General features: G+C 53.7%; 3 protein-coding genes across 4 annotated transcripts; 1 reads left to right on the top strand and 2 right to left on the bottom strand.

Annotated features, from left to right (window-relative positions):
* The first annotated feature begins 810 nt into the window (after positions 1 to 810).
* On the top strand, positions 811 to 10763 carry YBX1 (Y-box binding protein 1). 2 transcript variants are annotated; one of them, XM_059829995.1, is made up of 8 exons: positions 811 to 1096; positions 1520 to 1583; positions 5177 to 5210; positions 7486 to 7575; positions 7797 to 8099; positions 8508 to 8590; positions 8694 to 8959; positions 10723 to 10763. In XM_059829995.1, the coding sequence occupies exons 1-7, from the start codon at positions 940 to 942 to the stop codon at positions 8926 to 8928; spliced, it is 966 nt and encodes a 321-aa protein (XP_059685978.1). In that variant the 5' UTR covers positions 811 to 939; the 3' UTR covers positions 8929 to 8959; positions 10723 to 10763. The 2 variants fall into 2 exon arrangements, with proteins under 2 accessions (XP_059685978.1, XP_059685977.1); XM_059829994.1 differs by having other exon boundaries at positions 8682 to 8959.
* A 2509-nt stretch (positions 10764 to 13272) lies between these two features.
* Positions 13273 to 16025, bottom strand: LOC104254905 (claudin-16). Its single transcript, XM_059830083.1, has 5 exons — positions 15846 to 16025; positions 15482 to 15584; positions 14291 to 14455; positions 13947 to 14138; positions 13273 to 13364 (listed from the first exon to the last, which is right to left on the bottom strand). The coding sequence occupies exons 1-5, from the start codon at positions 16023 to 16025 to the stop codon at positions 13273 to 13275; spliced, it is 732 nt and encodes a 243-aa protein (XP_059686066.1).
* A 4872-nt stretch (positions 16026 to 20897) lies between these two features.
* On the bottom strand, positions 20898 to 25106 carry CLDN19 (claudin 19). The gene is made up of 5 exons (XM_059830062.1): positions 24884 to 25106; positions 23316 to 23480; positions 23003 to 23090; positions 22388 to 22534; positions 20898 to 20949 (listed from the first exon to the last, which is right to left on the bottom strand). Exons 1-5 carry the CDS (start codon positions 25104 to 25106, stop codon positions 20898 to 20900), a joined length of 675 nt encoding a protein of 224 aa, XP_059686045.1.
* Positions 25107 to 27440: the final 2334 nt, after the last annotated feature.

The raw sequence follows: 27440 nt of genomic DNA, 5'->3' as shown, positions 1-27440 counted from the left end.
ACCGGGCTGCTCTCTCCCCCCGGGGGGGGGGGGTGTCAGGTCCGCCAGCGCGGCCCCCCCCCCCCCGTTTCTCAGGGGCCGGTTACGGCGCTGTAACCGCACGTTAATTCTGTACTTGAAGCAGCTCCGCCATATCTCCGGGTCCGTCATTTCCCACCGTTAATTAACGCTCGCGGGCTCCTTCCGATTGTTATTTCTCTTAATGGGAGCCGCGCGCCCCGGGGCTGCACCCAGCCCCTGTACCGGGCCCGGAGGCGGGGACCGCCCGCACGATCGCTCTGCCCCGCGTTTTTAAAGCGAGGGGAAACGCCGCCAGCGCGTCCGTTGGGCCGAGTCCCGGTAATACCGGGGCTGGGGCGGCCACTCAGCCGGGGTGAGAGGGAGCGAGAGGCCCCGGCGGCCCCGCGCGGGAGGAACCGGGCTCGCGGGGCGGGAGGGGACGGAGCAGCACCGGCCGCCGCTACCGCCACATGGCCGCACGCACTTCCCCGGTCGGGCCCGTTCGGGGCGGGAGCGGCGGCGGCGGCCAATCAGGGCGCGGGGGCGGGGACTCCGGGTAGGCCGGTAAGAAAAGAGAGCCTGGCAGCCGCGGCCGGAGCAGCCAATGGGCGCGCGTTTCTGAGGAAAGGCAGGTGCCGCCACCAATAGGCGTTCCGCGAGGGGCGGTGGCTAGGAGGGGAAGATCCAATGGGCTCGCTGGCGGCTTAACGGACGGGCCGAGCGGCGAATAGAGTCGCGCGCGGGCGGGGCGCGCGGGGTGGCTAGCCGGTGCGGGCCGCCATTGTGGCCAGTTCGATCGGTATCGGGAGCGGAGAGCGGAGCTCAGCGAGCCCGGAGCAGGGAGCAGCCCCCCCACGGCCGGCCTCAGTCACCATCACACCGCGGGAGGCGGCGCAAACAGCCAGTCACCACCACCGTCCGCACCGAACAGCCGCCGCCATGAGCAGCGAGGCCGAGACCCAGCCGCCCGCCGCCCCCGTCCCCGCGGCGGCCCCCGCCGCCCCCGCCGACTCCAAGCCTAACGGCGGGACCGGGAACGGGGGCAGCGGCCTGGCCTCGGCGGCGCCTCCCGCCGGCGGGGACAAGAAGGTCATCGGTGAGGGGAGGGGGGTGTCCGTGGCGGTTGGGAGGCCGCGGCGGCGGCGCGATCTACCCCCCCCCCCCCCTCCCCCGCGCCATCGCTGAGGGCGGCGCGAGCTCCCCCTCGCTGAGGGGCGGCGCGCGCCGCTGCCGCCTCCTCCTCAACCTCCCGGCGCGCGCACCCCCTCGCTCGCGCCCGCGGCGGCCGTTGGGCGCTCTCCTCCTCCTCTTCCCCACCCCCCCACCCCCCCTCCCTCCCGCGCGCGCCGCCGGGCCCCGCGTGTCGGCGGGTGGGGGCGGGGCGCCTCAAAATGTCCGCCACGCGGGGCCTTTGTGTGCGCCGCCCCGCCACGTGCCGCCCTGACGCCGCCGCCTCTCTCCTCTCTCTCCCTCCTCTCCCTCTTCTCCTCCCCCCCCCCCCCCCCCCACCTTCCCTCAGCAACGAAGGTTTTGGGAACAGTGAAATGGTTCAACGTGAGGAACGGTTACGGCTTCATCAACAGGTGAGGAGGGCCCGGCGGCGGCCTCCGCCCCCCGCCACGGGGAGCACCGGGGAGAGGGCTCGGGGCGGCGGGGGGGGGCCATGCGCTCGGGCCTTGCAGCCCTTGGGCCCGAGGTGAAGTGCGCTTCGGGGTGACACGTGCTGCAGGGAGCGGGGCGGGCGGGTCAGTGCCTCTGTCACCTCTGTCACCCTGCTTGGTGACGCTTGGCAGAAGAAACTGATGGGATGTGTCCCACCTCCCTCCCGGGGTCTCTTACCCCGTCGGTTTGTACCAGGTTGGCTCTTCAGTACTTGAATCTTGGCCTTGCTCTCTTAGTGAATTCATTTTCATGGCGGTGTTTCTTATGTTAAGATTTTTTGTACGGTGGTTGGGGTTTTTGGTGGTGTTTTTTGGGTTTTTTTTTTTTTTGCTCTTGAGGGCGTAAAAGTCTGCTGGCTGCTAGCACGCACAAAATACTTGTTTAAACTCCTGCATGAAGTTCAGTCGCATCAACGCAAGCAAAAATTGCTTTGAGCAGTTGGTAGTTAAAAGGGCGCTCTCTTGAGGGAACCCTAAACGTACAGGGAAATGAGCAAAGTTCAGATTTCTTTTATATTGCAAGACTGGAGTGTATAAAGGGGTTTCAAGAAACAAGCGCCTAGAAAATTCCTTTTATGACAGTAGTTGATTTTAAAGAAAAATTTGAGCACTTAGAGTTGTGCAAATACTTAAAATTGGCGTATCAGTGAAGCTATCCAGTAGTAGAGGAGTCCTGGAATTGCTCTGCAAACCAGTTCAAGTGTAGATACTGGTGTTTTTATTGGGCCTTTTATTTAGGTTTGGTTTAAATACTGCTTTTTTTTAACTGTCTGTTACCTCATGACCCAGTCTTAAGTGTCTGCCAAGCTCCTTAATTGGTTTTGTGTCTGCAACTTTAAAAACTTGACTCTTGAGTCTGCCCAGCTTGCATTCTTCACGTAGGTTTTAATGTTACGTGTCCCGTAGTCATGGGTGCTGTAAGCTTTAGCGTCTTTGGGTTTTGTAAACGCGCGTAAAGTCATAGGCCACAAACTCTACCTCTAGGGAAGGCTTTTTTCCTGTCTCCCTCAGTAGTGGAAGCGCTCAGTGATGTGAGTCAAGCAAGGAAGCAACAGCAGCTAGTTAAGACATCCGAATGGCTTCCCCGGCCATTAACTTGGCAGCTGTTTAATCCCTGAGGTTGCCATTTTTAATGAGAAACCCAGCGTGATCTCGTGTTATCAAGAGGTTAGAGCCACAGCCTGAGAACCAGGCTGGAGGACATTTCCTCGGCTCTGGAATCTCTCTGGCTTGCTGCAAGGGAAACTTTGCGGGAGCTCCTGCCCTTGCTTGTCTTTGCTTCAGCCGGGTCTGCTTGCAGCTAAAATTAGCTTTGGAACTAAAATTTAGCTTTGATGTAGGTGCACGTTAACTTCAAGTATTTCCTGTGTTCTTTTAATGTTAGAAGTGCATTTCTGTTCTGAAATACTAGTTTGAATTCTGAATATCTGTCAGTTGTTTCTCACAGTTGTCAAAATAATAAGCGGATGTGCAGGCCGCTGGCTTGGTCCTCTTGCTGTAACTGGAGCTGCACATTGATACCTGGCTTTGTATTTGGTGCTCCACTGGACTTAGTGGTGTTTTCTTAGTCTGTCTGCTTGTCTGATTCCCTTTTTTTTTATTTTAGGGGTTGAAGGTGTTGAGGGGAGAATCCTTTAGTGCAAAGATAGGCTAAAGGGCTTGTTAGGCCTTCAGTGTGGAGGTTTCTCTTGTACCGTTTCAAGTTTTCTTTGAGAAAGTGATTGCTGTCACTGTGACACCATCCAAGCGGCAGTAGGCTTGCTGCTTCTGGATGTGCTTGCTGGAAAACACCATCGGGAATCACATGGCAGGCACTGGGCTTCAAAATCAACCAGTACATTTTTTAACTAACCCCCTGTATACCTTCAGCTATATTTGTGTAACTGAGTCATTCATGGATCTAAAACTCCAGTGTCCTCTTAAATGGAAATTGCATTTTCAAAAGGACTTTAAAAACAAGCATCTGGTGTGGTTGCCCAAAATCAAACTTGGACAAGAGTGTGGAGCGTTCATGCTTGCAGAGCACAGACGAGGAGCACTTCCTACCACCATTTTTCAGTTGAGAGTGAAGGAATGTGCTGAACTTTTTTTTTTTACTGAAAACCTGTAACTGGGCTCTTCTGAATCTGAAGGTTTTCAGCTTTTGGAGCAGCTGGTAAGAGATCTTGCATTGCGAAGAAGAAAGTATTTAGGCTCAGGCTTTGCAAGGGCTTCTGGGTGCTGCATCGTGGGCCTTGGAGATAAGCTAAAGATGATGCCTCATGGTGAAAAAAGCCTCATGATGATCAGACTGGCTCTGCTTTGTTGCCTTTTCACTACTTTTTTCCAGTAACCTTTGATGCTTGTAGGCACCGATTCCATGAGGAAACAAGGTGTCTTATTTTTGCTGGTGCTGTCTGACAGAAGAGCCATAGCTTGGATTGGATTTTTGGAAAATGTTTAATTGTCATCCTCATGTTGTAAAGCCAGGGGTGAGAACACCTGGCTTTATCTTTAAAAAAAAAAATAAAATAAAAAATTCTTGCTTCAGTCACCCATACCTGTAAGCTCTCCAGTTCTGAGCACATTCTCACACAAGCTTGCTTTGTGATGTCTTTAACCAGTCATTCTAGGAAATAAAAGCCACTTTGGTATTGATTCAAACTGTTCCATAGACTTGTGAAACTAACACTGTAGCGATGTTCAGTTGGTACGATGTGAGCTTGGACGCGTGGCTGTAAGCTTGGTATGAGTGGTGCAAACGGCACGTACGCCGCTCAAACCAGCACGGAGGCTGTTTTGGCTGTGCCTCTGGATTGCAGAACAGAAACTTTTCTGACTTCGGTTGGTACTCTGTTGTGGTTGTCCAGCCTCGCGCAGCGTGGTAGCTGTGGAAACTGTATTGTGATTGCGCTGAAGGATGCTTTTGGATGCTTGTAGGTACAGACTTGAGCTGTTCTCCGTTTCTTGTGAGGGGAGAACCCAAGCTCTTCCTTCTCTGCTCACAAATGCAGCTTGACTAACCCTGCTGCCTCCAGTGGAGCGCTGATCAGCTAGTGTTGCTCCTTAAATGAAGGAGAGGTTGAGGCTGAGACGATGTAACTCTGGAGAGATCACGCAGGGCTCGAGTGGTGATATTATAGCTTGTTTCAAAGACTGCGATAGCTGCTCTTCCACACAGAGCACTGCCAGAAATGATTGTCTGGTCACTGTCAGGTGCTCTTTCAAACATCTCCGTCGGCGGGATGTGAAGGACAGAGGGGCATGCAGGAGGGAGGAGGAATGCTTTCACAGGCGACTTACTGGACTTCATTGTGTGCTCTGAACCTTGCATAGGCTACCTGACGATCCCTTCACCCCGCGCAGTCAGCTAGTAGGGGACTAGTTGCGAGCAGGTTGAGGAGCAAGGCTGATGTTGAAACCCGGTTGTCTTGACAGCTCCCTGTTTTGTCCCCACCCCAAACAACTGAATTTTTAAATTGGGCTAATTTACTGTGTGTTTCATACGTGAATTCCAATTTCCTGTTGTCTTGCAGGAATGACACCAAGGAAGACGTGTTTGTCCATCAGGTAAGATTTCCTTGAAACTGGAACGTGTTACCTCTGTGAAACGCACTGTGCATGACCAATGTAAGTAGGATTGAAGTTGTGAAAGAGCCTCGCTTTCTCCAAGAAGTGTTACTTGAACACAAACTTCCGTTTCTCACTGTTGGACGGCAAGCAGAGCCTGCTTGTACTCGGGGGTTTTGCACATCACATACATCCATCCTGAGACACGAGGTACGTGGAGCTGAGCGGGCTGGTAGTGTTCAGTGATGAAAATTGCAGTGTCTGCAAGTACGCTCTGTTGGCTTGGGGATAACTGTTTGAAGGCCGGTTAGTTGCCTTCTGGATTCATACACTTGTTAGTAAGCATATGGAGATAAAGTTAAATGAAAAGCTTGCAGCAGGGGGAGAAATTAATTGGGCTGTAATAGGGATGAAGTGCCAGTGAAGATTTTTTCTTTTTAGGCAAAACTTTTATGGAACTTATGGCTCCAGCCTTTCAGTGAAAGCCTGAAAACATTTTAATAGATACTTTATCAATTAAACAGATAGAGACACTTAACTACAATCTCTGGGGAGCATGTAAACCTCTGCAAACCGGACCAGAGTGAGACTGCACACCACACCTGTGCTTTATTTCATGGAGCGGGTTGGCCTTAGTTTAGGCCTTTGTGTCTGACTTGCAAGTCTCTGTGATCGTCTCTGTGTTTTTTACCCTGTCTGTCTTAGGATCTCTTGTTGTGAAGCAGCCCACAAAGAGTTCTTACTGGAGCGTGGCTTACTTCTGGCATTTAGGAGTCTGTGGATTGTTGTTTTGTTTTGAGTTAGGGATGTACTGCTGATGTTGTAAACAAAGGGAGGAAAAAGTAACCTCTGGGAAGTGTTTTGGCTTGAGTTTGATTTGCCAGCTCTCAGCTTCTTGCTTGTGCTATGTCTGAATTACCTGCTATTAAAACGTAGAGGCATTTGTTTGTAACAAGTTATTCTGTAATGGGCAGTGGAGAAAGGCCAAACGACTCTACTGTGTTTTTGTGTACCGAGGCAGGAATACATACCCTGAAGGAAAGTTTTCAGACTTCATTACTCGATTTGCAGGTAGGGTAACCTGTAAGTGACCTTGACTTACGAGTCAGATTTCAGGACTTGTCATGTAACTACTGTCTGTGTTTCTAAAAGCGCGGTTTGGCAGTGATTTGTTTTAATGTAATTTTCACAATAAAACAGTTTTAGGGGTCTAACCTGAAAGAAATCAGCTTGTTTTAGGAGTCATGGCTGTGTATGCTTTTTCCCATCCCCATTATCAAGCTTGGGTGTCATAAAGAGCTGTTAGACTCAGCTACTGTTGTAACGAGGTTTCCTGTCTTTCCCTAAAATCACTGCTTTATAGGCTGAGAATTGTGGGCATGTTTTTCCATAGGTTTTGTTCCATTTAGGGAAGAAAATCTAGTCAAAATCTGTTGCTGGTATTTTTTTGTGAAGTTGTTACACTTGCGTTACTGTTCAGTTAAAGTGCTTGATAAGCAGAATGTAGCTGAGAGCGGTGCATATTGAGTATTAACCATTCTGTCAAAAACTTAATCCACTGCTGAATAGCACAGAAAATCCAGTGTTTTCTAGTAATGTCATTTAACACACAGATACCGATACAAAGGCTTGTCTGGCGCCGATACCTTGGAAGGGCTAATTCTTGGCGTGTCATACACGGCTAGAGTAGATTTGTGATTAATTGGTAAATGCTGTGGCTGAAGCGATGGTATTGGAAGCCTCAGGAGAAAGAAATCTCTTCATTTATGGCCATCGATGTGTTTACATAGCTTGGGACACGTAGTCTACTGCACGCCGCGGTGGTGTGGGAAATGGTAGTGGGCTGGAAAGCTGAGTGTGTGATTGGAAAGGCTTATATATTGGTGTATATACTTCAGAGGAATGTATAAATACTATAGGGTTGTTTAATGCTAAACTCTGGTAAGAAATACTATGGCCAGTGTGTATTGTGGGTTTTCTGTTTGTTTGCAAACTGCTTTTTCAGCTAGCAGGCAGCATGTTGGCAGATGTTTCCAGTCAATGGTAAAGCCGTTGCACATTTCAAATAGGCCAGAACTATAGTAATACAGGTAAATTTTATGGCTTCCTGGATGTGCAGTGTTTTAATTGCTTTTTCAGGAGTACAGGTCTTCCTCCTAAGATACTAAATACTCAAATTCCTTAATCTTTTAAAAAAAAAAAAAGTCGCCACATATGCTACGTAATATTCTCATGCTGTGTCTGTAAACGTAATCCTGCAATGTTATGTTGTTAGACTGCCATAAAGAAGAATAACCCCAGGAAGTACCTCCGCAGCGTAGGAGATGGAGAGACCGTGGAGTTTGATGTGGTTGAGGGAGAAAAGGTAAACACATCTCTCGGTGTTGGAGTATGCGCGGAAAACTTGGTCTGCAGGCTTTGGTGTGGTGCCTGTGGTTTGAGTCGATGCCTGATGACATCCAAGGAGATGAATGCTTTTTTCATTGCTTTACAATGTGGATGTAAATCGTTGCTCAGTACTAAATTATATTATGCTATAACCGATTTGATGCTGACTGTTCATCTAACGCTTTCCCTGCTCTTTAGGGTGCGGAGGCGGCTAATGTTACAGGTCCTGGTGGAGTTCCAGTGCAAGGCAGTAAATACGCAGCAGACCGTAACCATTACAGACGATATCCACGTCGTAGGGGTCCTCCACGCAACTACCAGCAAAACTACCAGAATAGTGAGAGTGGGGAAAAGAACGAAGGAGCAGAGAACATACCAGAAGGCCAAGCCCAGCAACGCCGTCCCTATCGCAGGCGGCGGTACCCACCTTACTATATGCGTAGGCCCTACGGGCGTCGACCACAATATTCCAACCCTCCCGTGCAGGGAGAGATAGTGGAGGTAACATTTGTTTAAAGTGTGATGCTAAACTGGCTTGATTGCTTTGGAGCAGGGTGTTGGGACGGAGCTTTTTGCCACTTTTCGTAGATACTCAAGATGGTTTTGGTAAAGTTTGGCAGTAAGATGGAACATTGGAGCAGGTGTTGATAAGCTGAAGGTCTTAACATTACGGCTTCTAAAAAGCAAAGTGTGTTTGAATTTGTGTTGACTTCCTGTATGATTAACTGGAAGAAACACCGGTTCTAACGGTGCGTACTCTTGTGCCCTAGGACCGCTGCCTGCCTTGTTGTACACCTCAGACTTAACCTGACAGCCCCCTTACAGCCGCCTTCCTCACGGCTCCGCTGGTTGTGGCATTGATAGGCTTTTGCATGTGGCTGAGGTGGTTTGTTGCCTAATGTCTTCCAGGGTGCTGACAACCAGGGTGCAGGAGAACAAGGCAGACCAGTCAGGCAGAACATGTATCGAGGTTACAGACCACGATTTCGCAGGTATGCTGCAGATCAACTTTTTTTTAACCTTGCCTTTTAGCAACAGAGACAGAACATGGCGATGGTCAGATGCTGCATTGTTAAAGCCTAGCTTGACTTTCAGGGGTCCTCCTCGTCAAAGACAGCCTAGAGAGGACGGGAACGAAGAAGATAAAGAGAACCAAGGGGATGAGACCCAAAGTCAGCAGCCACCTCAACGTCGGTACCGTCGTAACTTCAACTACCGACGCAGACGCCCAGAGAACCCTAAACCACAAGATGGCAAAGAGACGAAGACAGCCGAACCACCAGCTGAGAACACGTCCGCTCCCGAGGCCGAGCAGGGCGGGGCTGAGTAAATACCGGCTTACCATCTCTACCATCATCCGGGTGCGTGTCCGGAGGTTCTTGAGGATACAATTTAATGACTGACTTTTATTTTCTTTTGATGCTCTCCTTTAATTTTTGCCTTACAAGGTTTGGACTATCCTTGCTCGCTTTGTAACTGAGCTGACTGCACTTGCGAGTCTGCAGAACCAAGCTGTGAGACTTTGCTGTGCAAATGCTGATTAATTGGGAGGACTGAGTTACGAGGCTTCAGTTTCCATTGATGGAGTCGCTGCCTAGAATACCGTTAATCTTGAAATCTTGGCTTTGCTCAGTGGTTCAGGCTTTGTCCACCTAGAAGTAGTAATTCCAGCGGTGCTGGTGTAGTGACTGGAAGGTAGCTAGGAGAAACAGGTTCTGGGGCTGACTCCGCTCTGTAAGTGTCTGAGCCTTTATTGCTTGGTTCCAAAGGGGAGGTGAATTGCATTGACTTCTAGGCATTAATTTCTGGGAAGTTGGCGCAGAATTTGCAGGAGCCGTCTCCTTAGCAGCTTTTTATTGAAACAAAAATGTGCTGGAAAAACTGGTAGAGACGGTCCTTTTCATGGAGCATCCAGGGTGCCTGTGGCCGAAGTACTGCGGCACTGGTGCGGCTTGCTGCTTGGGAGGATTGCGTGAAGGTCGATGTTAAAGCACCGTTTTCGCTGCAAGGTAGACTGGCTGTGATTTGGCGCTTGTTTGGTGCTGTCTTCCGATGGCCAGATTTGCTTATCTGGGAAAATTTTCATTGCTCAGTCTCTCTCTACTTGTTCTTTTTTTCTGGCACCTTCCTTGTCTGTTCTTCCTCTCTCCACATTTCCTCTCGCCAGCGTTCGTATCCCATGCCTGTTGTGTCTCGCTCCTCGCTCGTTGCCTGGAGGACAGGCCAGTGGAAAGACACATTTAGGCGCTGGTGGGGAGCGGTCACGAATGGTCACATGAATGGAATGAACAGGGAGCGCAGGAGCTGGGCACGGAGAGTGGCTTGGTGTCAGCAGTGGCTGCCGCCGTCTCCCAGATGTGGGAGCTCAGGGCCTCGGGTGCTGCTGGATTTGTCACGCAGGTGGATTACGTGATACCTCTTCAAGTCTCGCTGCAGTGTTTGCTGTGAACCTTTCTTCTATCCTGGTGTTCATCTTCATGGTCAACACAACTGGATGAGTTGTTAATATCCTGGGCTTTGGAGAAACCCCAAGACGACGCTTGGTTGCTCTTTCTGTCTCTTGATAGTATTGGAGAGTATAAATTGTGGTTTCTGTGGTCTGGGCAGTGGCTTACTGAAGCCACGCTGCCTCTGTTCGGCACAGGTAGAAATCTGCTCTTCGGCCGCCTTCTGAAAATCTTCCATTGTCCCCGTGCCTTCCCGGGGGTTGGCTCAGGGTTTTCCAGCTGCGTTTCCAGACCTGCTCCCACAGCGCAGAGCCTGATGTGAGCAGCCCTCCCTGGAGGCTGTCGCGAAAGAGGCTGGCGCAGGAGGCCGGCGAGGGGAGAGGTGTAGGCGGGATTCCTTTTGTGCTTAAATTCCGTGTCTTTTCCTTCGGGAGTCCTCCGCGTTTGTTTGGCGTGGAAGGTGGCAGGTTTGGTCACTGAAAGGGGGCTGCTGGTCTGGTGGAGTGCAGTGCGCTCACTAGAGCTGTGGCTGGTGGGGTTTTTTCTGCGTGTGCGTGAAAGGTAGCTCACCGAGAATTTGTGACTTGCGGGTGAGTCTTGGTAGACCGAACACTTGTACAAGCCCCTGGCACCTGTCTGATCATCCTTTTTTTGTTTTCTCCTCTTTTTCAGTTTAGTCATCAAAGAAAAGACTTAAGAAATGAAGAAGAAAAGAAAATGAAATTCCAGCAATAAGAAATGAACAAAAGAATTGGAACTGAAGACCTTAAGTGCTTGCTTTTTGCTGTTGACCAGATTACTAGAACTATCTGCATTATCTATGCAGCATGGGGTTTTTATTATTTTTACCTAAAGAAGTCTCCTTTTGGAAACGATAAACACGTTTTTTAAAAACCTGTTTTTTCTCAATATACCTTTAAAGGTTTTTAAATTGTTTCATATCTGGTCAAGTTGAGATTTTTAAGAACCTCATTTTTAATTTGTATGAAATATACACCTGATTTTTTCAAGTCAAACTGCAAGCATCTGTTAATAAAGGTCTTAAAGAATTACCTTGTGTGCGTGGTCCTTTTAAACCCACTTTGGGATGAAAGGTTTTAAGTTAAGTGTTCATGAAAGGTTTGGGGAAAAAAAATGACTGCTTTATTTCTTCAGCATCCACACTGTTGGGGTAAAATGCAAAAAAAAAAAAAAAGTAAAAAAATTAAAACGTAATTGAGCCGTACTGCAATTGGGTGGGAGGTCCCGGAGAGTGAGGAGAGGAGGTGCTCGCTGCCGGTCCGGTGCGTTCCCAAGAGTTCTTTGCTGGAGCAGCTCAGCTGTGTCCCTGCTGGAACACAGCCCTCGCAAGACTGAGGTGGTGTGAGGGTGCCGAACCAAACCAAACCCCCCGCCCTTGTCCCTGGGATGTGCAGAGCACCGCTGCTCTTGACCGCTTACGACGCGGGTGCGACGTCTTTACAGCTGAGTCACTGTCAGAGTTGCTGGTGTGCGGGAAGGGGAATCCAGGGAAAACCCAGGAAAAATGTGGGTTCCCAGCTGGGTTTGAAATCCAGAGCCTCCAACAGCAGCCTGGCGTGTGCAGGGGCTTGGCTTAGCTGTTGTGTGGCTCCGTGTGCGCTGCTTTGCCTCTGGGGAACCCAGCCTGCTGCCTGGAAGCCTTTCTGGGTGGTGGCGGGCTCCTCGTGTCCCTGCGGTGACTAGCCACGCGGAAACTGAGCTGTGCCACGCAGAAACTGAGCTGCACCTCGCAGCAAAACCGGCTCTCGTGGCTCTTCAACCCCACAGTGAGAGCCAGGGGAGTGCTGGGGCTGCTCCACCGGCGCTAGAGCTGTTTCTTCTGGTCGCTGCTGCTCAGCCTCCCCCAGTCCCGCAGCTCGTGGTGCTGTGCTCTAGTAACACCAGTTGTAAACTACGGGTAAGGAACGCGGCTGCCATCGAGGAGCGCCCGGTGGGTGGGGTATGGTTGATGGCAGATTTTGAGAGCTTTCCTTTCTATGCGCTAATGAGCTCTGTGCTTGTATCATGCAAATGCTTGCTCTTTAATTGTTTTCCTGCGTGCTCAAGTGCCAGCCGTTAATGACCCCATGCATTTTGGTTTTGCTCTAAATACCTTCTAACACACTTCTGACTGCCCATCCTCTAAATGTGTCCGCTGTCCGTCCTGTGGACCACAGACATCCTGCTGTTTAATAGCAAACTCAGTCATGCTCTTTATTTCTCACACAGCTTTAGTGATTGGATTTCTTTTTTTTCAGGTCCCTGGGGAAAAATTATTAGCCTTTCCAAAAAAAATGTTAGTAATTTAATAAATCAGCTGCTGCCAATGATATTGACAGCCTTGCACCCATGCTGTGGGACACAGCAGTTGGCCAGTGTGTTCCTGCATCGTACCCAAAGCGGGAGCTGCAATAAAACAGAGGTTTGCTGCCTTTCAGCTTTGTGCGAGATTTGAAGTGCTGTCCCCGTCTTCCCTGGGGACAGACGGCTCAGTCAGCAACTGGAGGGTGGTTGGTGTTTTTGGGTTCTGGTTTGTTTTCATAATGCTTTGCAAGTGAAGAAGGATGATAATTCACTTGGAAAACTGAATTCTCTTTTTGTGTGGACTTAAAAACTCTACTTAGCAGGTAGAGCACCTCCATTAGGCGTCAAACCGACTCACCTCCTTGTGCCTGCCACGTACGGCTACAGAGTTCCTCCACCGATAACCCCATGGTAACAATCAATGCTACTGGCTTTACCCAGTTTTTAAATGCAAACCTTCCGCTGCCAAATTTCTGAGCGCCTGGGCAGTTTCCAGCGGGCTGGTGCGTGAGTGATCGGGGCCGCCAGCCACGTGGAGTCAGTGTTGCTCTGTGCAGAAAAGGGTTTTCGCTAAATTCCTCCAAAGCAGCGGCTGAGCAATGTCTGAGGAGGTCTTTTGCCCTCAGTGTCCCAACAGCTTCCCCAGGGGACCTGGGGGCATCTTTTCTTAAAGCAACACTTTTCTGGGGTTTGTTTTTGTGAAACCTGTCTGGGAGTGGGGGAAAAAGCCCCCTCTGTGGGTGACTTCTGCAGCACCCTTGCTTTTTTTGCAGCCACTGATGCTACAGCTCGCGTGGACCCTGCAATAGAGCCTTAAAGCAATCACAGAGACGTCCCAGTGTAGGTGACGGTGCTTTAATGGGGTCAGGCTGGGCGGGAGAGCATCCCACAGCGGGGCCGGGCATGGGAGGTGCTGCTGGCCATCACACGCGGGAGTCCATGGCGTACATCTTGCTGGTGGCCGTTTGGCCCCGGGGCTGGGGAGACCTCTGGGGTTGCCGGCGGGTGCTGGGGTCTGCCAGGAAAGAGCTGGGGTTGTGTCATGGCCGGCAATAGCAGGGGGAGTCGAGGGGTGCCACAGCCTGGGGACACGGCAGGAGAAATGAACCCGGACAGCCAGCGCTGTGGGGTCGACTTCCACCCAGTGGGACCAGGGCTGGGGATGATGTCTGGCGAGGCATCACCCGTCCCACGTCCCCGGTGGTGGGACGGTCAGATTTTCGCCTGCACATCCCTGTGGCCACCGGCTCAGGCTTTGGCTGGTCACAGTGACACAGCTCCAGTACGGCCACTGCTTTGGATAGACATCAACACACCTTTACCAGGACCTCGAGGTCCCACAGATGTAGATGGAGCATTTCTACCCCTCCTCCGTGCCTTTACGGGGCTTATGGGATCCTCACTCAGCCCAGTCCTGCCTGGCATGACCCAGCCTCCCCCGCCAAGGTGCACAGGTCGGACACGAAGGGTTCCCCTTGATTTGGCTGGACCCTGCGAGAAGCGCCTGCACCCTCTGAGCTGCTCCTTCACCCCACATACATCCTTGCAGGGCAAAAAGCTACTGGAGGTGGGATGGGGTGGGACAGGGCAGACTGACCTGCGCAGGCATAGAGGCAGCAGGTCAGCAGGACGGATGCCGCGAAGCAGCCCGTCGAGCCAGCCATCCCCAGCCAGCACGACCACCCGAAGTCATAGTGGACTCCCAGGAATATATTGTGCGACACCAGCGTGGCCCTCTCCACGTAGACATCCACTGCATACCACACGGAGCCCACAAGACCCAGGATGCCTAGGAGGAATGGGGCTGGTTAAGAGAGAACCATCCAACCCCCCCATGCTCCCCAAGACCCCTCTGAGGGGGTGTCCCTAGCTCTCTGCATCCCCCCCACTCCCCGTGGGACACGAGGTCCATCTGCCCCTTGAGCTTTCCCAGCCACGCACTCCCGATGCTGAGGATGACACCGGCCCCGTAGCACATCTTCAGTTTGACACGAGGATCTTCCTTGAGGAACTTGATGCAGTCAAGCCCAAGGAGCAATGTAGCCAAAGCCAGGCCGGCCAGAAGGTCCGCTGTGATCAGCAGGGTCCGCGTCACCACGATCTTCACTGGGCAGGGAAGGAAAAAAAACTGGAAAGGGGACTGAGGAGTGGTCAGAGGAACTGGTCTCCCCACTCCAGATCGCTACCTGTGTCCCTGCTAGAGTCATCCAGCTCACCAGTGGGCATGTCCGTAGGAGATGTCCGCACTGAGAGCCACCAACGCCATGCCTGCCGTGTGCCGTAGGCAAGGAGCTCACCAGGCTCATCTGAAACCTTGCAACAGGACTTAATAAGCCCGTTATTAGACCAGCTCAAGAAACCAAACAACTTAAGGTGCACCAATCAGCACCTGGGATGTGGTCACCTACTCAAGACCTTCTTCCCCGGGCTTGGGCAGAAGACGCTGCTGTCCAGACTGTCTGGTTTTTCCTCCAAGTTGTGTAGCCGGTGTTTTGAACAGCAAATGTCAACGTACCGATGAAAAATAGAAGAACTGGCATGGGTCACATCACCAGCTGTGTGCAACGTGACTTCTCCCTACAAAGCTCCCTCCAGAGCAGCACAGCAGCCCCACTTACTCTATGCTGACTTCTTGTTCCCTTCTCCGCTGCCTGAATCTGTGCTGTCCCATGTCATCACCCTACACAAGGGTTCTTCTGTGCAGGGCCTGATGTGCCCTGTGCAGGCCAGGAGAAGTCTCCATACCACAATATGACTGTCCATGAGCTGAGGACGCAAGTCCTTGGCCAGTGGGAATGGTCCTCAGCCCTGCATGCAACATCAAGGGGTTGCGAATCCCACCATGCACTGGGGGGTAAGAGCTGTGCCTGGGCTCTGTGTGCCAAAACACCTTTGTTGTGAGGTGGCACAGCTTCGTGGCCTCTCTCCTGCTTGGTGACCCCATGGCAGATCTGGCTGAACCATGGGTTGCTGTCCAGGCTGTGCTGATGGGGCAGGAGACCAAGAGAAACCCTGGGCCTGCATTGCTAGCGGATGAAGGTCAGCCCTTTGCAACGAGGATCATCTTCTCGAAAAGGGAAGAGGGAAAACAGCTGGGAACTTAAAAAATGCCTCCAGGCCATGCCAGCTTACCTGGATGGTCTGCCAAAATGGAGTCATACTGGTCACAGGTCCTGACCCCATCCTGCATGTTGGTGACACACTCCCTCCAAAGCCCCCGGCATTTGTGACTTACCTGGAAGCAGGAGAAAGAAATTCAAGCAAAAAGCACCAAAAAGCACCCCAGCTCCCCAGGGGTATCCCAGCCCTGCAAGGCAGATCTTCAGGCTCTCACCACCACAGCTGGACACGTTCTGGTGACTCCCCACCCATACCCTGCTCTCTGTCTCCTCCTGCTCCAGCATTTCTCTCTCTCTCTAATCCTCCAACTCACACAGAAAGCAGTGGGTTTGTCCCACCATATCCCCTTTCCAAGTCCAGGGTGACGTGGAGCAACCCCACGGATGTCAAGGCGCCCACCTTGATTCCAGCTGCTAACCTTGAAGATGGTTTCTCTGCTCACCTCCAAGCTGTCATCAGCGTTCACCATCCAGCAGTCAGTGCATGTGGCAAGGAGCAGGAAGACGGTTGAGAGAAGAGCAAGACCAAACGCCGTCATCTGCAAGGCTGCGCTCATGGGGTCACCTGCAAGGGCACAGAGATGTCCGCCACCTCTGCTCTGGCCACTTCCCAGGTGCCTGATCCACCAAGGACAAAGTGGCACCTGGGCCAGGGTGGCCGCTGGATCCCTATGAGTCATCTGGGGCCCATCTCATGGTCCTCAGTGCTGCCAAAATGCTCAATACCCTCAGCTGAGGTTGGGCCACCAGGTTTGCATGTAGACAGGGCCTTCAGAGATACATTAATTTCACAGTGGAGACATACCCATACGGGGTTGCTCTCTAGACGTCCTCTCTTCCCAATACATCATCTGACGTTGCCAACCACTAGCACTTGCCTTTTGGGAATCAAGAGCTGCTGGAAAATGTCAAACAACTATCGTTGTCAAAGCCTGTGATCTGAGCATGTGGCTCCTGATACCCTGAGATTTTCGTGATGCTTCCATCCCCACATCCATGTGGTTCGGTGGGAGGATCACCTGCCTTTTCTTGCCTTTTTTTTTTGAAGAAAAGCAATGAAGTGTTGAAACATCCAGGCTGGAGCACAAGCAAGTGTCCCATGGAGATGTCCTAATCTCAAGCGGCAAGCCCAAAGAAAGCATCTCCCATTACGGAGGTGGGTGACGGCTGCTGGCGCTTGATGTGGGTGCCCTTGGGTGCTGCCAAGGCTTTCCAAAGGCCAGAGGGGATGGGACCATCTCTTTTCCTTTCTTGCCAGAGATGGAGGGACTTTGCAGAGAGGGGAGCTGTGCCCAAGGTATGGAGCAGAGGACATCGTATCTCCATAGCCTGGCCGTGAATCCCGCTTTGCTGTTTTGCAACTCAAGATGCTAAATAGTTTAGTGCCTGAAGTTGCAACCGCTGCAACAGCCCTTTGGGCAGAGGGGTTCCCATGAGTGGGCTAATTAATGAGACCGGATGGGTCTCTGAGCTGCAGGGGTTAATTATCGTAGGGTGATGACTCTTCACTATGGTGGAGTTTGTGACCTTCAGCCAGATGCTGCCCGCCCTGGCATGGCGCAGGCTTCCCCGTGGGGCAGAGGTGGGAAGGAGGGTCACGGTTCCCACAGCCAGTGTGCAACGTCTCCCACGACATCCTCTCTAGGGACGTTGCTGGGAGCAGAGGTACGACTCACCCCGTCTCTTTGAGCATTTCCATCAGCTTCACTCTGAGAGCATATGTTATTAACAGGCAGCCTCTCAGACCCCAATTTACAGTATTTTTTAATTTCCCAGACTCCCTTCTGAGCTAATTCTCCGTAATGTTGGTTTTTTTCACTAGACCCTGGCTGTTTTGGAGCCTTTGAAGAAAATCTGTTCAGCCATTTGAGTTATATGAGCAAGAAAAAAAAAAAGAGAAGAAAGAAATCCTTAACCCTGGCAAAAACCAGCTCTGAACCCTGTTAGCAATAAAAAGGGGCTCGGGGCGGGGAGCGTTACCTTCACCGCAGGCTCATCCTTGCTGGGGTGGGACGATGGCAAAAGCTCTTTGTCGCCGCTGACTGGGGCTGGGGTCGTGGGTCTCGAAGGCTTTCAAGTGCCGACGGGATGCGATCCTGACCCACCCGATGGAGTCGGGGAAATGCAGCACCTGCCGGAGCCTCTGCTGGGCTATTTAAGGTTTTTCCAAGGCACGTCAGCTGGGCTTTGCGCTCCACAGCGTGATGGGCATCCCCGTGGTTAAAACGGTAATAGGTTGGAAATGGAGCCTCCCCAAAAAAATATCACGTGGGGAAACCTGTGGGGAACCCGCTGGGAACACTCCCCAGGTGGGGGACTCTGTGTCCCAGGCGAATAGCCCACATTTTTTAATTAGACCTTTTAATTACCGCCTAGGAGTGAGTGACCCAAGATATGTTGGGTCCCCAGGACTGGTGCAAGAGAGTCGGAGGGATGGAGGTGGCTGGAGATAGAAGCTAAAATGCGAGGAGGAGAAGTAAAACCCTTCGGCCAGGCATGCAGCCAGTAATAAAGACCCTTTTTCTTTTTTTCCATTAAGTGGAAACCAAGTGATAACCACTGCAGTGGTTATGGCTCAGATAACGTGTCCGGTCAGCCCCCAAGGAGGTTTCGGTGACCCTGGGAAGTGGCACCCCGGCTGCCTGGCGCTTGGAGCTGCCCTGACCACTCCAGGTTCGCTCCCTGATCCCCTACTAGTGGGAAAAACAGCGCTTTTGCTCTCGCTTTCTCGCAAAGCATCGTGTTGCGGCATCCTCCGAGCACCCCTGGGATCAGCTGTGCCCCGCGGCTCTCAGCCATCACTACACCCTCCTCTCCTAGACCCCGAAAACACGTCCCTGTTTCCATTTCATGGGTTATATTTGAGATGCACTTTTGGGTTTTTGCGCTTTGTTTTGGGTTTTTGCGCTTTGTTTTGGGTTTTTTCACTTTGTTTTGGGTTTTTTCGCTTTGTTTTGGGTTGGTTTTTTCCCCTCCAGTTAATCCTCCGCAGCATGGAGCTGCGGGGATTTTGGCAGCGCACCAGGGTCTCGGCAAATCCTCGAGCTTCAGCCCCGCAGAGGCACCCGGGCGCTTGACGTATGCGATTGCTGTGGCTTTATTTTGGGTTATCCTGTTTTCCCGGGATTTTGGCACATGGCAGGTCCAAGGCTTGGGCATGTAGCGGCGAATTAGTGCTGAAAACATCCAGGAGGGTTTGCGCACCTTCATTTTCCAACATTTGCAGCTCGGGAATTTCTGGTACTTGGACATCCGTGGCACGTGAAATTTTGGTGTGACCCCACGCAGCACTAAACTGCAGGTGCGTGCCTTGGCGACACCGATAAAATAGGTTTATTTTTACTTTTTACTCTAAACAGTCAGTTTATTATACATCAAACTGATCTGCCTTGTCGATTCTCAATTGAAACCTTTTGGAGGGTTGAAAAGATCCAGGCAGAGGGGTAGATCTATCGATCAATGAATAATAAAGATCATTTCCCTGGTTAACGAAGGTGAAGATGAGAGCTTGTGTCCCACTAGGTTTGTAAAACCCATGTGTTAAAAAAAATGGTGCTGATAGGAGCCCTGAATCTTTGTGGTTTAGCACAGGTTGCGCAGGGGAACGCTGCTGCGGCACGGAAAAAAAAAAGAAATAAAGATGTTTTCTTTGATGGGACCATCTCAAAGAGGTGGAGAGGACTCTGTAGATGCTGGTGGGGCAGGCCAACAAATAAAAATGAATAAAAACAATAAAAATGAATAAAAACATCGTTGAATTAAGCCATTCATGGCTCAGAGGCATGAGAAAAGCCCTTCTGCGTGTGGACCGGCCGCGGGCCCCCGGCCGTGGGCAACGAAGCCGCAGAAACATATTCGTGCTAAATATAACAAAGGGCGCTGAAACGGAATTTTAATTTTAATAATTTATTTTTCTTTAAGAAAAAAAGGCGATTTTTTTTTATCCCACTCCGTTATTTATGTGGAATTTCAGTGCCGTGGCAATTTGGTGAGATTTGCTGCGATCTTGGCGTCTGGGGGAGTCATTTTCCCTCTTCCCTTATTTCTGCCTATTCAAAAACGAGTATTATTTCACAGGGCCTTGGAAGCAAGCGAGAGGTATGACCAGAAACCTAAATATTGTTCCTTATACCGGTTTTATTAAATAAAAGAAGTGTGTTGGGGGGGGGGGGGATCCGTGTTTTAGCCTGGACGCAATGTGGGTGGAGGCGGATCCCACGCACCGCAGTGATCCCGGCGTCCCGTTCCCATATTTTATCCCGCTTTGCCCTGTGCAAAACACACGAGGGATTGTCCAGAGGACAGTGGGGGCCTTTATACCCCCGAACACGTTATCGCTGCTCAGCTATTTTCCCACCCCCTGGCTTTGATGTGCTTCCAGCCTGCACGTCCATTCCCAGGGAGTCCTCGGGTGACCCGTGGAGATGTCACGGGAGCCACCAATGACCCCAAATCCTGTCTTTCGGAGAGGGGATGGGGTGTACTTGTGGATCAGGTGCCACGGGCAGGACGAGGATGCTGAGCTAAGACACTGGCTGTGCAAAAACCTGGATGGAAAGCATCATCCCCCAAGGAAAACCATCACAGGGGGGTCCTGCCCCTCCGCGGGGAAAGCAAAAATCAGTTTAAATTAGGAAAGTGCCCGGTTAGGCAGAAGCCAGCCCTGAATTCCTGGAAAATGGGAGAAAATAAGGGAGAGCCCAGTTTTGAGGGTCCGTAAGAGGGGCAACGAGAGGAGGATGCTGGTGGCGTTTCAGCCTTGGGAAGAGCCCTGCGGAGGTACCAAGTGGCGGCTGCAAGCAGGAGACGCTGGGTGCAACCGGGCTGCACGGGACATCGGGGCTTTTCCATGGGTTTAGCCTTAAATTAAGCAATTCTTAAGCCACATCCCCTCCTTCGAGAGCAACACATGGCAAAAGACTCAAGATCTTTGGCCAGCACCTGCCCAGGAGGGCAAAAACCGTTCGGCATGGGGGAGAATCTCCTGCCTGGACCATGCTGCAGAAGTTGCTTTGAGCCAGGAAAGGAGTCCCTGGCAGGGGACTGGTTCAGATTTGGAAACGGGGAGAACAAAGAGACGATTTTAGAAAGATGCCCATGATCGGAAATATTTTAATACCATTGAGTCACAATTTTTAGTACAAACAATCAGCAAAAAAAAATGCGTTGAAAAATCCCAACCGGTCCCATTCCCACGGCCATGCATCCCATAGAAAAGTTAATGCAATTTTGTATTAAAAGAATAAAAACATTCTTCTACACAACACTGTACTCTTGATATAAAAACGCCTTTTTGAGTGATTTTTTGGGGTTTTTAAAGCACGAGTTTCCTTTTCAATCCGCACTGCAGTAGCTTTTGCTGTGTGTTTTTGGAAGGGAACCCCGTAAGTTGGGTTCAGCCAACCAAGCACCTGATGGGTGAAGACAGACTATAAGCACTGCTCTCCCCTGATGGGTGAAGAAGACATTTTTACAGGGGGTCTGCAATTTAAAAGAGAAAGAGGGCTGTTAGTCATGCGGGACAGAGAGAAATCACCCCCCCCAGGGCAAAAATAGCATTGCTTCCCCTCCCGCACGGACCGGGACCCAAAGCAGTGCATGGGCATAAAATAAGAGTATATATAAGATAAGAGTATAAAATAAAATAGAGTAACATGAAATAAAATAGAGTAAAAGAAAATAAGATAGAGCAAAATAAAATAAAATAGAGTAAAATAATAGAGTAAAAGGAAATAAAATAGAGCAAAATAAAAAAAAAAAAATCAGCTACTTCAGCTAATAGGGATTTAAAAAAAAAATAATAAAAAATATATAATCAAGCTCTTTGGATCATTTCCACTGTTTTTTCCTGCAGGTTAGCCAGCACAGCACATGCAACATGGATGGACGGATGGAGATACGGAGGGTTTTTGGGGGATTTACGGATGAAATTGGAGCTGCGGCGTTTGCAGAGCAGTTAGTAGCGGTCGAGAGGAGGTACAAGGAGGTGGAGGCAATTAGCACGTCGGCATTTGAAGACTTCACCGCCCGCTCCAGGGGATCCTGTCGGGGGAAGAGGGATTTGGACACAGCGGGGAGGCGTCAAAATTCATGGGTCTGTCCATCTGCTACCTGAAATAGCTGCGTTGGGCACCAAAAATAAAAACAAACCACTGCTTTGTGTTCAAAGCCCCGTTTTGCCTGCTTTAATTTGACCAGCGCCAGTTCTTCTTCTGCTTAACGAGGCCACATACTTGTGCCTGGTGAGAAACGAGCCCAGGGCAGATTTTAGCTGGCAGAGCTCAGCTGGAGCACCAGCGACTGGGCTCGAATCAAGAATTAATAATAATTTTAAAAATGTTGCTTTTGGGTAGCAATGAGGCAGGGGAACGCTCGCACCCCGAAAGCATCCCTCTGTCAAAAGCGGGGCGCGGAGATGCTCGAGCCCCGGGTTGGGCTGGGTCTGATGGAGGTGGGCAGCAGCTTCATCCCGGGAAAACCGAGCGCCGGCTTTGCTCCTCGCTTGCTTCCAAAAACAGGGCTGCAGGATGCCGGGGCGGGGGGGGGTCACAGCACAAAGCACCTCTGGGCAGCACACCCCCGCGGGGACCGGCATCGCCCCGCTGCTGCCGTCGCTCCGCAGCATCCGCCTGACAGACGGACGCGGTCCAGCCACCCACGGTCCCGGCCACCCCGGAGGGGCCAACCTGCCCGGCTCGGGGGGAGTCTGACAAGGATGGATACGGGAGCTATGACCCCAAACCCCCCTATTTTAGAGGATGGCGCTGCAAACGGTGCTGAAACCTGGAATATGATGAGGAGAAAAAGGTCTCATGGGGCATCCGGGACCACGGGGGTGGGAGCGCCGGGGTCTTGCCGGTTTTTGGGAGGGGAGGGAGGCGCTGGGCGGCAGGAGGGCAGGGTTAGGGATCAGACGTACTCCCGAGCCGTCGAAGGCTGCGACTGCCGGTAGTACTGCTGTCCTCGCCGCTCCTTGGCGGGGCAGGAGCAGCACAGGAGGGAGCCCCCCAGCATGGTGAGGCTGGCGGCCCCCCAGCCGATGAAGAGAGCAGAGCCAAGTTCGTACCTGTGGCGAGAGAGAGAGGGGAGCATCAGGGAGGGGGGGCAGAAAAGGCAGAGGTGCAAATTGAGATGAAGACCCCGTGGACACAAGGATGCTCGAAGCCCTGATGAGGCTACGGGCGGCGTCGAGGCAGATGTTGGGTCTTCTCCTCTCTGGCCATCCCCATTTTTCCCGTTGGCCGGATCCAGCTACCAGGTTTCCCAGTGCTTTAATCCTCCCTTGGGCCGAAACGCCATGTGAGCGCTCTTACTCTGTCCCAGTGCAAAGTCGGCGGTGGTACCGACTAAAGCTTTGGCATTGGGGAGAGACCTTCTGCGATATGGCAGCTGTGGGGTGGCATAGGTCCCACACCGTGTGGCACATCTGCCTATGACCCCACATGTAGTCAAAACCGGCAAGAGGTGGTCCTATGGGAAGCGCAGGGACAAGCTGGGATTCAGGTAAAGAGCACGCCCTGAGCCGGGCTCTTACCTGGCGTTGATGGGGACGGTGCTCTTTTCGAAGAACTCGTAGGTCACCTGTGTGGCATACAAGGACACGGCGGCCAACGTGCACAGACCTGGCCATAGAATCACAAGAGGGTTGGGGTTGGAAGAGACCTTTAGAGGTCATCTAGTCCAACCCCCCTGCAACGAGCAGGGCCAACTTCAACTAGACACCAAGCGTTGAACACCAGCAACACCCAGCCCGTCACCAAACCTCTCCCCTTCCTCCATCAAACAGCTTTTAAAAGGTGTTGGAGGTCTTCTGTATCAGAGCGGTGCAAAGGCTGGAGCTGCCTTACCGGAGAGGACAAAGAGGACACCTCCAGCAACAGCGATGCGGCTTTTGGTAACGGGATCCTCTTCGCCAACTTTGGTGCATTTCATGCCCACCACGCTCACAATGATGCCGAAGAAGCCCAGGAGGAGAGAAATCACCATGAGAGCCCGGGAGGTCTGGATGTGAACTGCAAGGCAGCGGGGGGGGGGGGGGGGGGGGGGAAGAAAAGCCGCTCGCCAGCGTGTGCTTTCGGCCACAGCCGGTCTGGGAAAGCAAGGTCACCTCGTCCCACGAGGGGATGAACCTGTCCTTAACCCTGTCCTCGCTGCGTGGCTCCAGTGTCACCCCTTCCCCACGCGGCTGGTGGGGAGACCTCAGCTCAACTGGGTTCACCGCTCCCGATGCCTTCCCTGACCTTCCTCCCGGCCACACTCATCCTCGCCGTGATTTCCTGGGCTGGGAAACGCCTTGCCCACAGCGGGACCACGGTCCCCAAATGCCACAGGGGTGATGCACAGCCCCAGCAGGGTTGCGATGTCCCCATGGGGCACTGTTGGTCTCCGAAAGCCCACCCTGGAGCTCAAACTCACAGGGGTGGGGGGGGTGTCTCAGGCACACAAAGGGGCTCAAACCGATGGGGACAAGGGGGGCTCAGAGCCGGGGTGGGGGTGTTGGAGGCCAAGAGGGGCTCAGACGCATGGGGTGGAGGGGGGAGGCTTGGACCCACATTGTGGCTCAGATCAGTGGAGGGGTAAAGGGGGCTCAGACCTTTCCGAGGGGGGTCAGGCGCATTAGAGGGGCTCAGCCCCATGGCTGGGGGGCTGTGTGAGAAGGGCTCAGACCTGCCGAGGACTCAGACAACTGGAGGGGCCAGGGGAGCTCAGACCCACGGGGGCACTCAGACATGGACAGGGTACAGACCTGTTGGAGGGGGGGTGCGGTTCAAACCCACAGAGGGGCTCAGACCCATATCAGGGAGGGGGTCAAACCCATAAAAGGGGCTTAAACCCATATGGGAGGGGTCAAACCCATAAGAGGGGCTCAGACCCATATGGGGGGGGGTTCAAACCCACAGAGGGGCTCAGACCCATACGCGGGGGGGGTTCAAAGCCTCAGAGGGGCTCAGATCCATACAAGGGGGGTTCAAACCCACAGAGGGGCTCAGACCCATATCAGGGAGGGGGTCAAACCCATAAAAGGGGCTTAGACCCATATGGGAGGGGTCAAACCCATAAGAGGGGCTCAGACCCATATGGGGGAGGTTCAAACCCATAAGAGGGGATCAGACCCATACAGGGGGGGGGTTCAAACCCACAGAGGGGCTCAGACCCATACGCGGGGGGGGTTCAAAGCCTCAGAGGGGCTCAGATCCATACAAGGGGGGTTCAAACCCACAGAGGGGATCAGACCCATATCAGGGAGGGGGGTCAAACCCACAGAGGGGCTCAGACCCATACGGGGGGGGTCAAACCCATAGAGGGACTCAGACTCGCAAGGGGCAAGGGCAGCCCAGACACTTAGGGGAGGTCAGACCCACGGAGGAAGGAAGCGGGGCTCATCCCCACGGGGCCCTGGCCCCCCCGTACCCACCGTCGAGGGAGAAGAGCGAGTCGTGGAGGCGGCACTGGACCTGCCCGGTGCTCTGGGCGGCGCAGCTCATCCACAGCCCCTCGTGAAGCCCCACGGCCGTGATGATGGCGTCCCCCGCGTACGAGCTCTGCCTCCACTGAGGCAGCACGGCCGCCGCCAGCGCTGCCACCCACCCGCCCAGCGCCGCCAGGTACCCGGCCAGCTCCCGCGCCCCGCCGCCCATCGCCGCCGCCCCGCGCCTGCCCGCGCCGCGCTCCCCGCCACGGCCCGCCGCCGCGGCCACGCCCCCGCTCCTCCCGGCCACGCCCCCGGCCACGCCCCCATCCCTCCCGGCCACGCCCTCGCCACGCCCCCGCCCCTCCCGGCCACGCCCCCGGCCACGCCCCCGCCACCCCAGCCACGCCCCCGCGGAGCTGGCGCGGAGCGTGCAGGGAGGAGGGAAAAGGCCGAGGTGGGCCCTGAGGGGGAGGGGGGGCTGTGGGGGATGCGGAGGGATCGGGGGGGGGGGGGGATTGGGTCCGGGGGGGAAGTGGGGTGGGGGGGGTGATTTGGGGCCGGGGGGAGGAGGTTTGGGGTCTGAGGGGGGGATTTGGGACCTCGGGGGGGGAGATTTGGGGCCTGGGGGGGAAAGATTTGGGGTCTGAGGGGGGAGATTTGGGGCCTGGGGGGGGAAGATTTGGGGTCTGAGGGGGGGATTTGGGGCCCGGGGGGGGGAGATTTGGGTCCTAGGGGGGGAGATTTGGGGCCTGGGGGGGAAAGATTTGGGGTCTGAGAGGGGAGATTTGGGGCCTGGGGGGGGGAGACTTGGATCCTGGGGGGGAGATTTGGGGCCTGGGGGGGGAAGATTTGGGGTCTGAGGGGGGAGATTTGGGGCCTGGGGGGGGGAGACTTGGATCCTGGGGGGGAAATTTGGGTCTGAGGGGCGGGAGATTTGGGGCCTGGGGGGGTTGAGATTTGGGGTCTGAGGGGGGGATTTGAGGCCTGGGGGAGAGATTTGGGGCCTGGGGGGATGAGATGTGGGGTCTGAGGGGGAGATTTGGGGCCTGGGGGGTTGAGATTTGGGGTCTGAGGGGGAGATTTGGGGCCTGGGGGGATGAGATTTGGGGCCTGGGGGGATGAGATTTGGGGTCTGAGGGGGGGGATTTGAGGCCTGGGGGAGAGATTTGGGGCCTGGGGGGGAGATTTGGGGCCTGGGGGGATGAGATTTGGGGCCTGGGGGGAAAGATTTGGGGTCTGAGAGGGGGATTTGGGGCCTGTGGAGGAGATTTGGGCCCGGGGGGGGGGGAAGATTTGGGGTCTGAGGGGGGAGATTTGGGGCCTGGGGGGGGAGACTTGGATACTGGGGGGGAGATTTGGGTCTGAGGGGCATGAGATTTGGGGCCTGGGGGGTTGAGATTTTGGGTCTGAGGGGGGGATTTGGGGCCCGGGGGGGGAGATTTGAGTCCTAGGGGGGGAGATTTGGGGCCTGGGGGGGGAAGATTTGGGGTCTGAGAGGGGGATTTGGGGCCTGGGGGGGGAAGATTTGGGGTCTGAGGGGGGAGACTTGGATCCTGGGGGGGAGATTTGGGTCTGAGGGGCGGGAGATTTGGGGCCTGGGGGGTTGAGATTTGGGGCCTGGGGGGGAGATTTGGGGCCCGGGGGGATGAGATTTGGGGTCTGAGGGGGAGATTTGGGGCCTGGGGGGGGGGGAAGATTTGGGGTCTGAGGGGGGAGATTTGGGGCCTGGGGGGGGAGACTTGGATCCTGGGGGGGAGAATTGGGTCGGAGGGGCGGGAGATTTGGGGCCTGGGGGGTTGAGATTTGGGGTCTGAGGGGGGGAGTTGTGGCCTGGGGGGGAGACTTGGGTCCTGGGGGGCTGAGATGTGGGGTCTGAGGGGGGGATTTGGGTCCTGGGGGGATGAGATTTGGGGTCTGAGGGGGAGATTTGGGTCCTGGGGGGATGAGATTTGGGGTCTGGGGGAGAGATTTGGGGCCTGGGGGGATGAGATTTGGGGTCTGGGGGGGAGATTTGGGGTCTGAGGGGGGGATTTGGGGCCTGGAGGGGAGATTTGGGGCCTGGGGGGTTGAGATTTGGGGTCTGAGGGGGGGATTTCTGGCCTGGGGGCGAGATTTGGGGTGTAAGGGGGGGATTTGGGGCCTTGGAGGGAGATTTGGGTCCTCGGGGGGGAAGATCTGAGGTCTGAGGGGGATTTTGGGGACTGGGGGGGGGAGATTTGGATCCTGGGGGGAAGAATTGGGTCAGAGGGGGGCGAGATTTGGGTCTGGGGGGGTTAAGATTGGGGGTCTGAGGTGGGGATTTGGGGCCTTGGGGGGAGATTTGGGGTCTGCGGAGCGGAAGATTTGGGTCGTGGTGGGGTGGAGATTTGGGTCTTGGGGGGGAGATTTGGGGCGTGGGGGGTATTTGGGTCCTGGGGGGGAGATTTGGGTCTTGGGGCACATGGGACCCCCCAAGCGACAGTGGAGGGAGATGGGAAAATGGGGGTCCCCAAGGGAGGCAGAGAGGGGGGACTGGGGGAGGTGAGCCCCCACCCCATCCCCGACCCCTTGCACTCCTGCC

The sequence above is a fragment of the Gavia stellata genome, chromosome 27 (genome assembly GCF_030936135.1).
Source record: "Gavia stellata isolate bGavSte3 chromosome 27, bGavSte3.hap2, whole genome shotgun sequence".
NCBI classification, from domain to species: Eukaryota; Metazoa; Chordata; class Aves; order Gaviiformes; family Gaviidae; genus Gavia; species Gavia stellata.
Note: the sequence above shows the minus strand (reverse complement) of the source record. Positions and strands in the feature narration are given on the sequence as shown.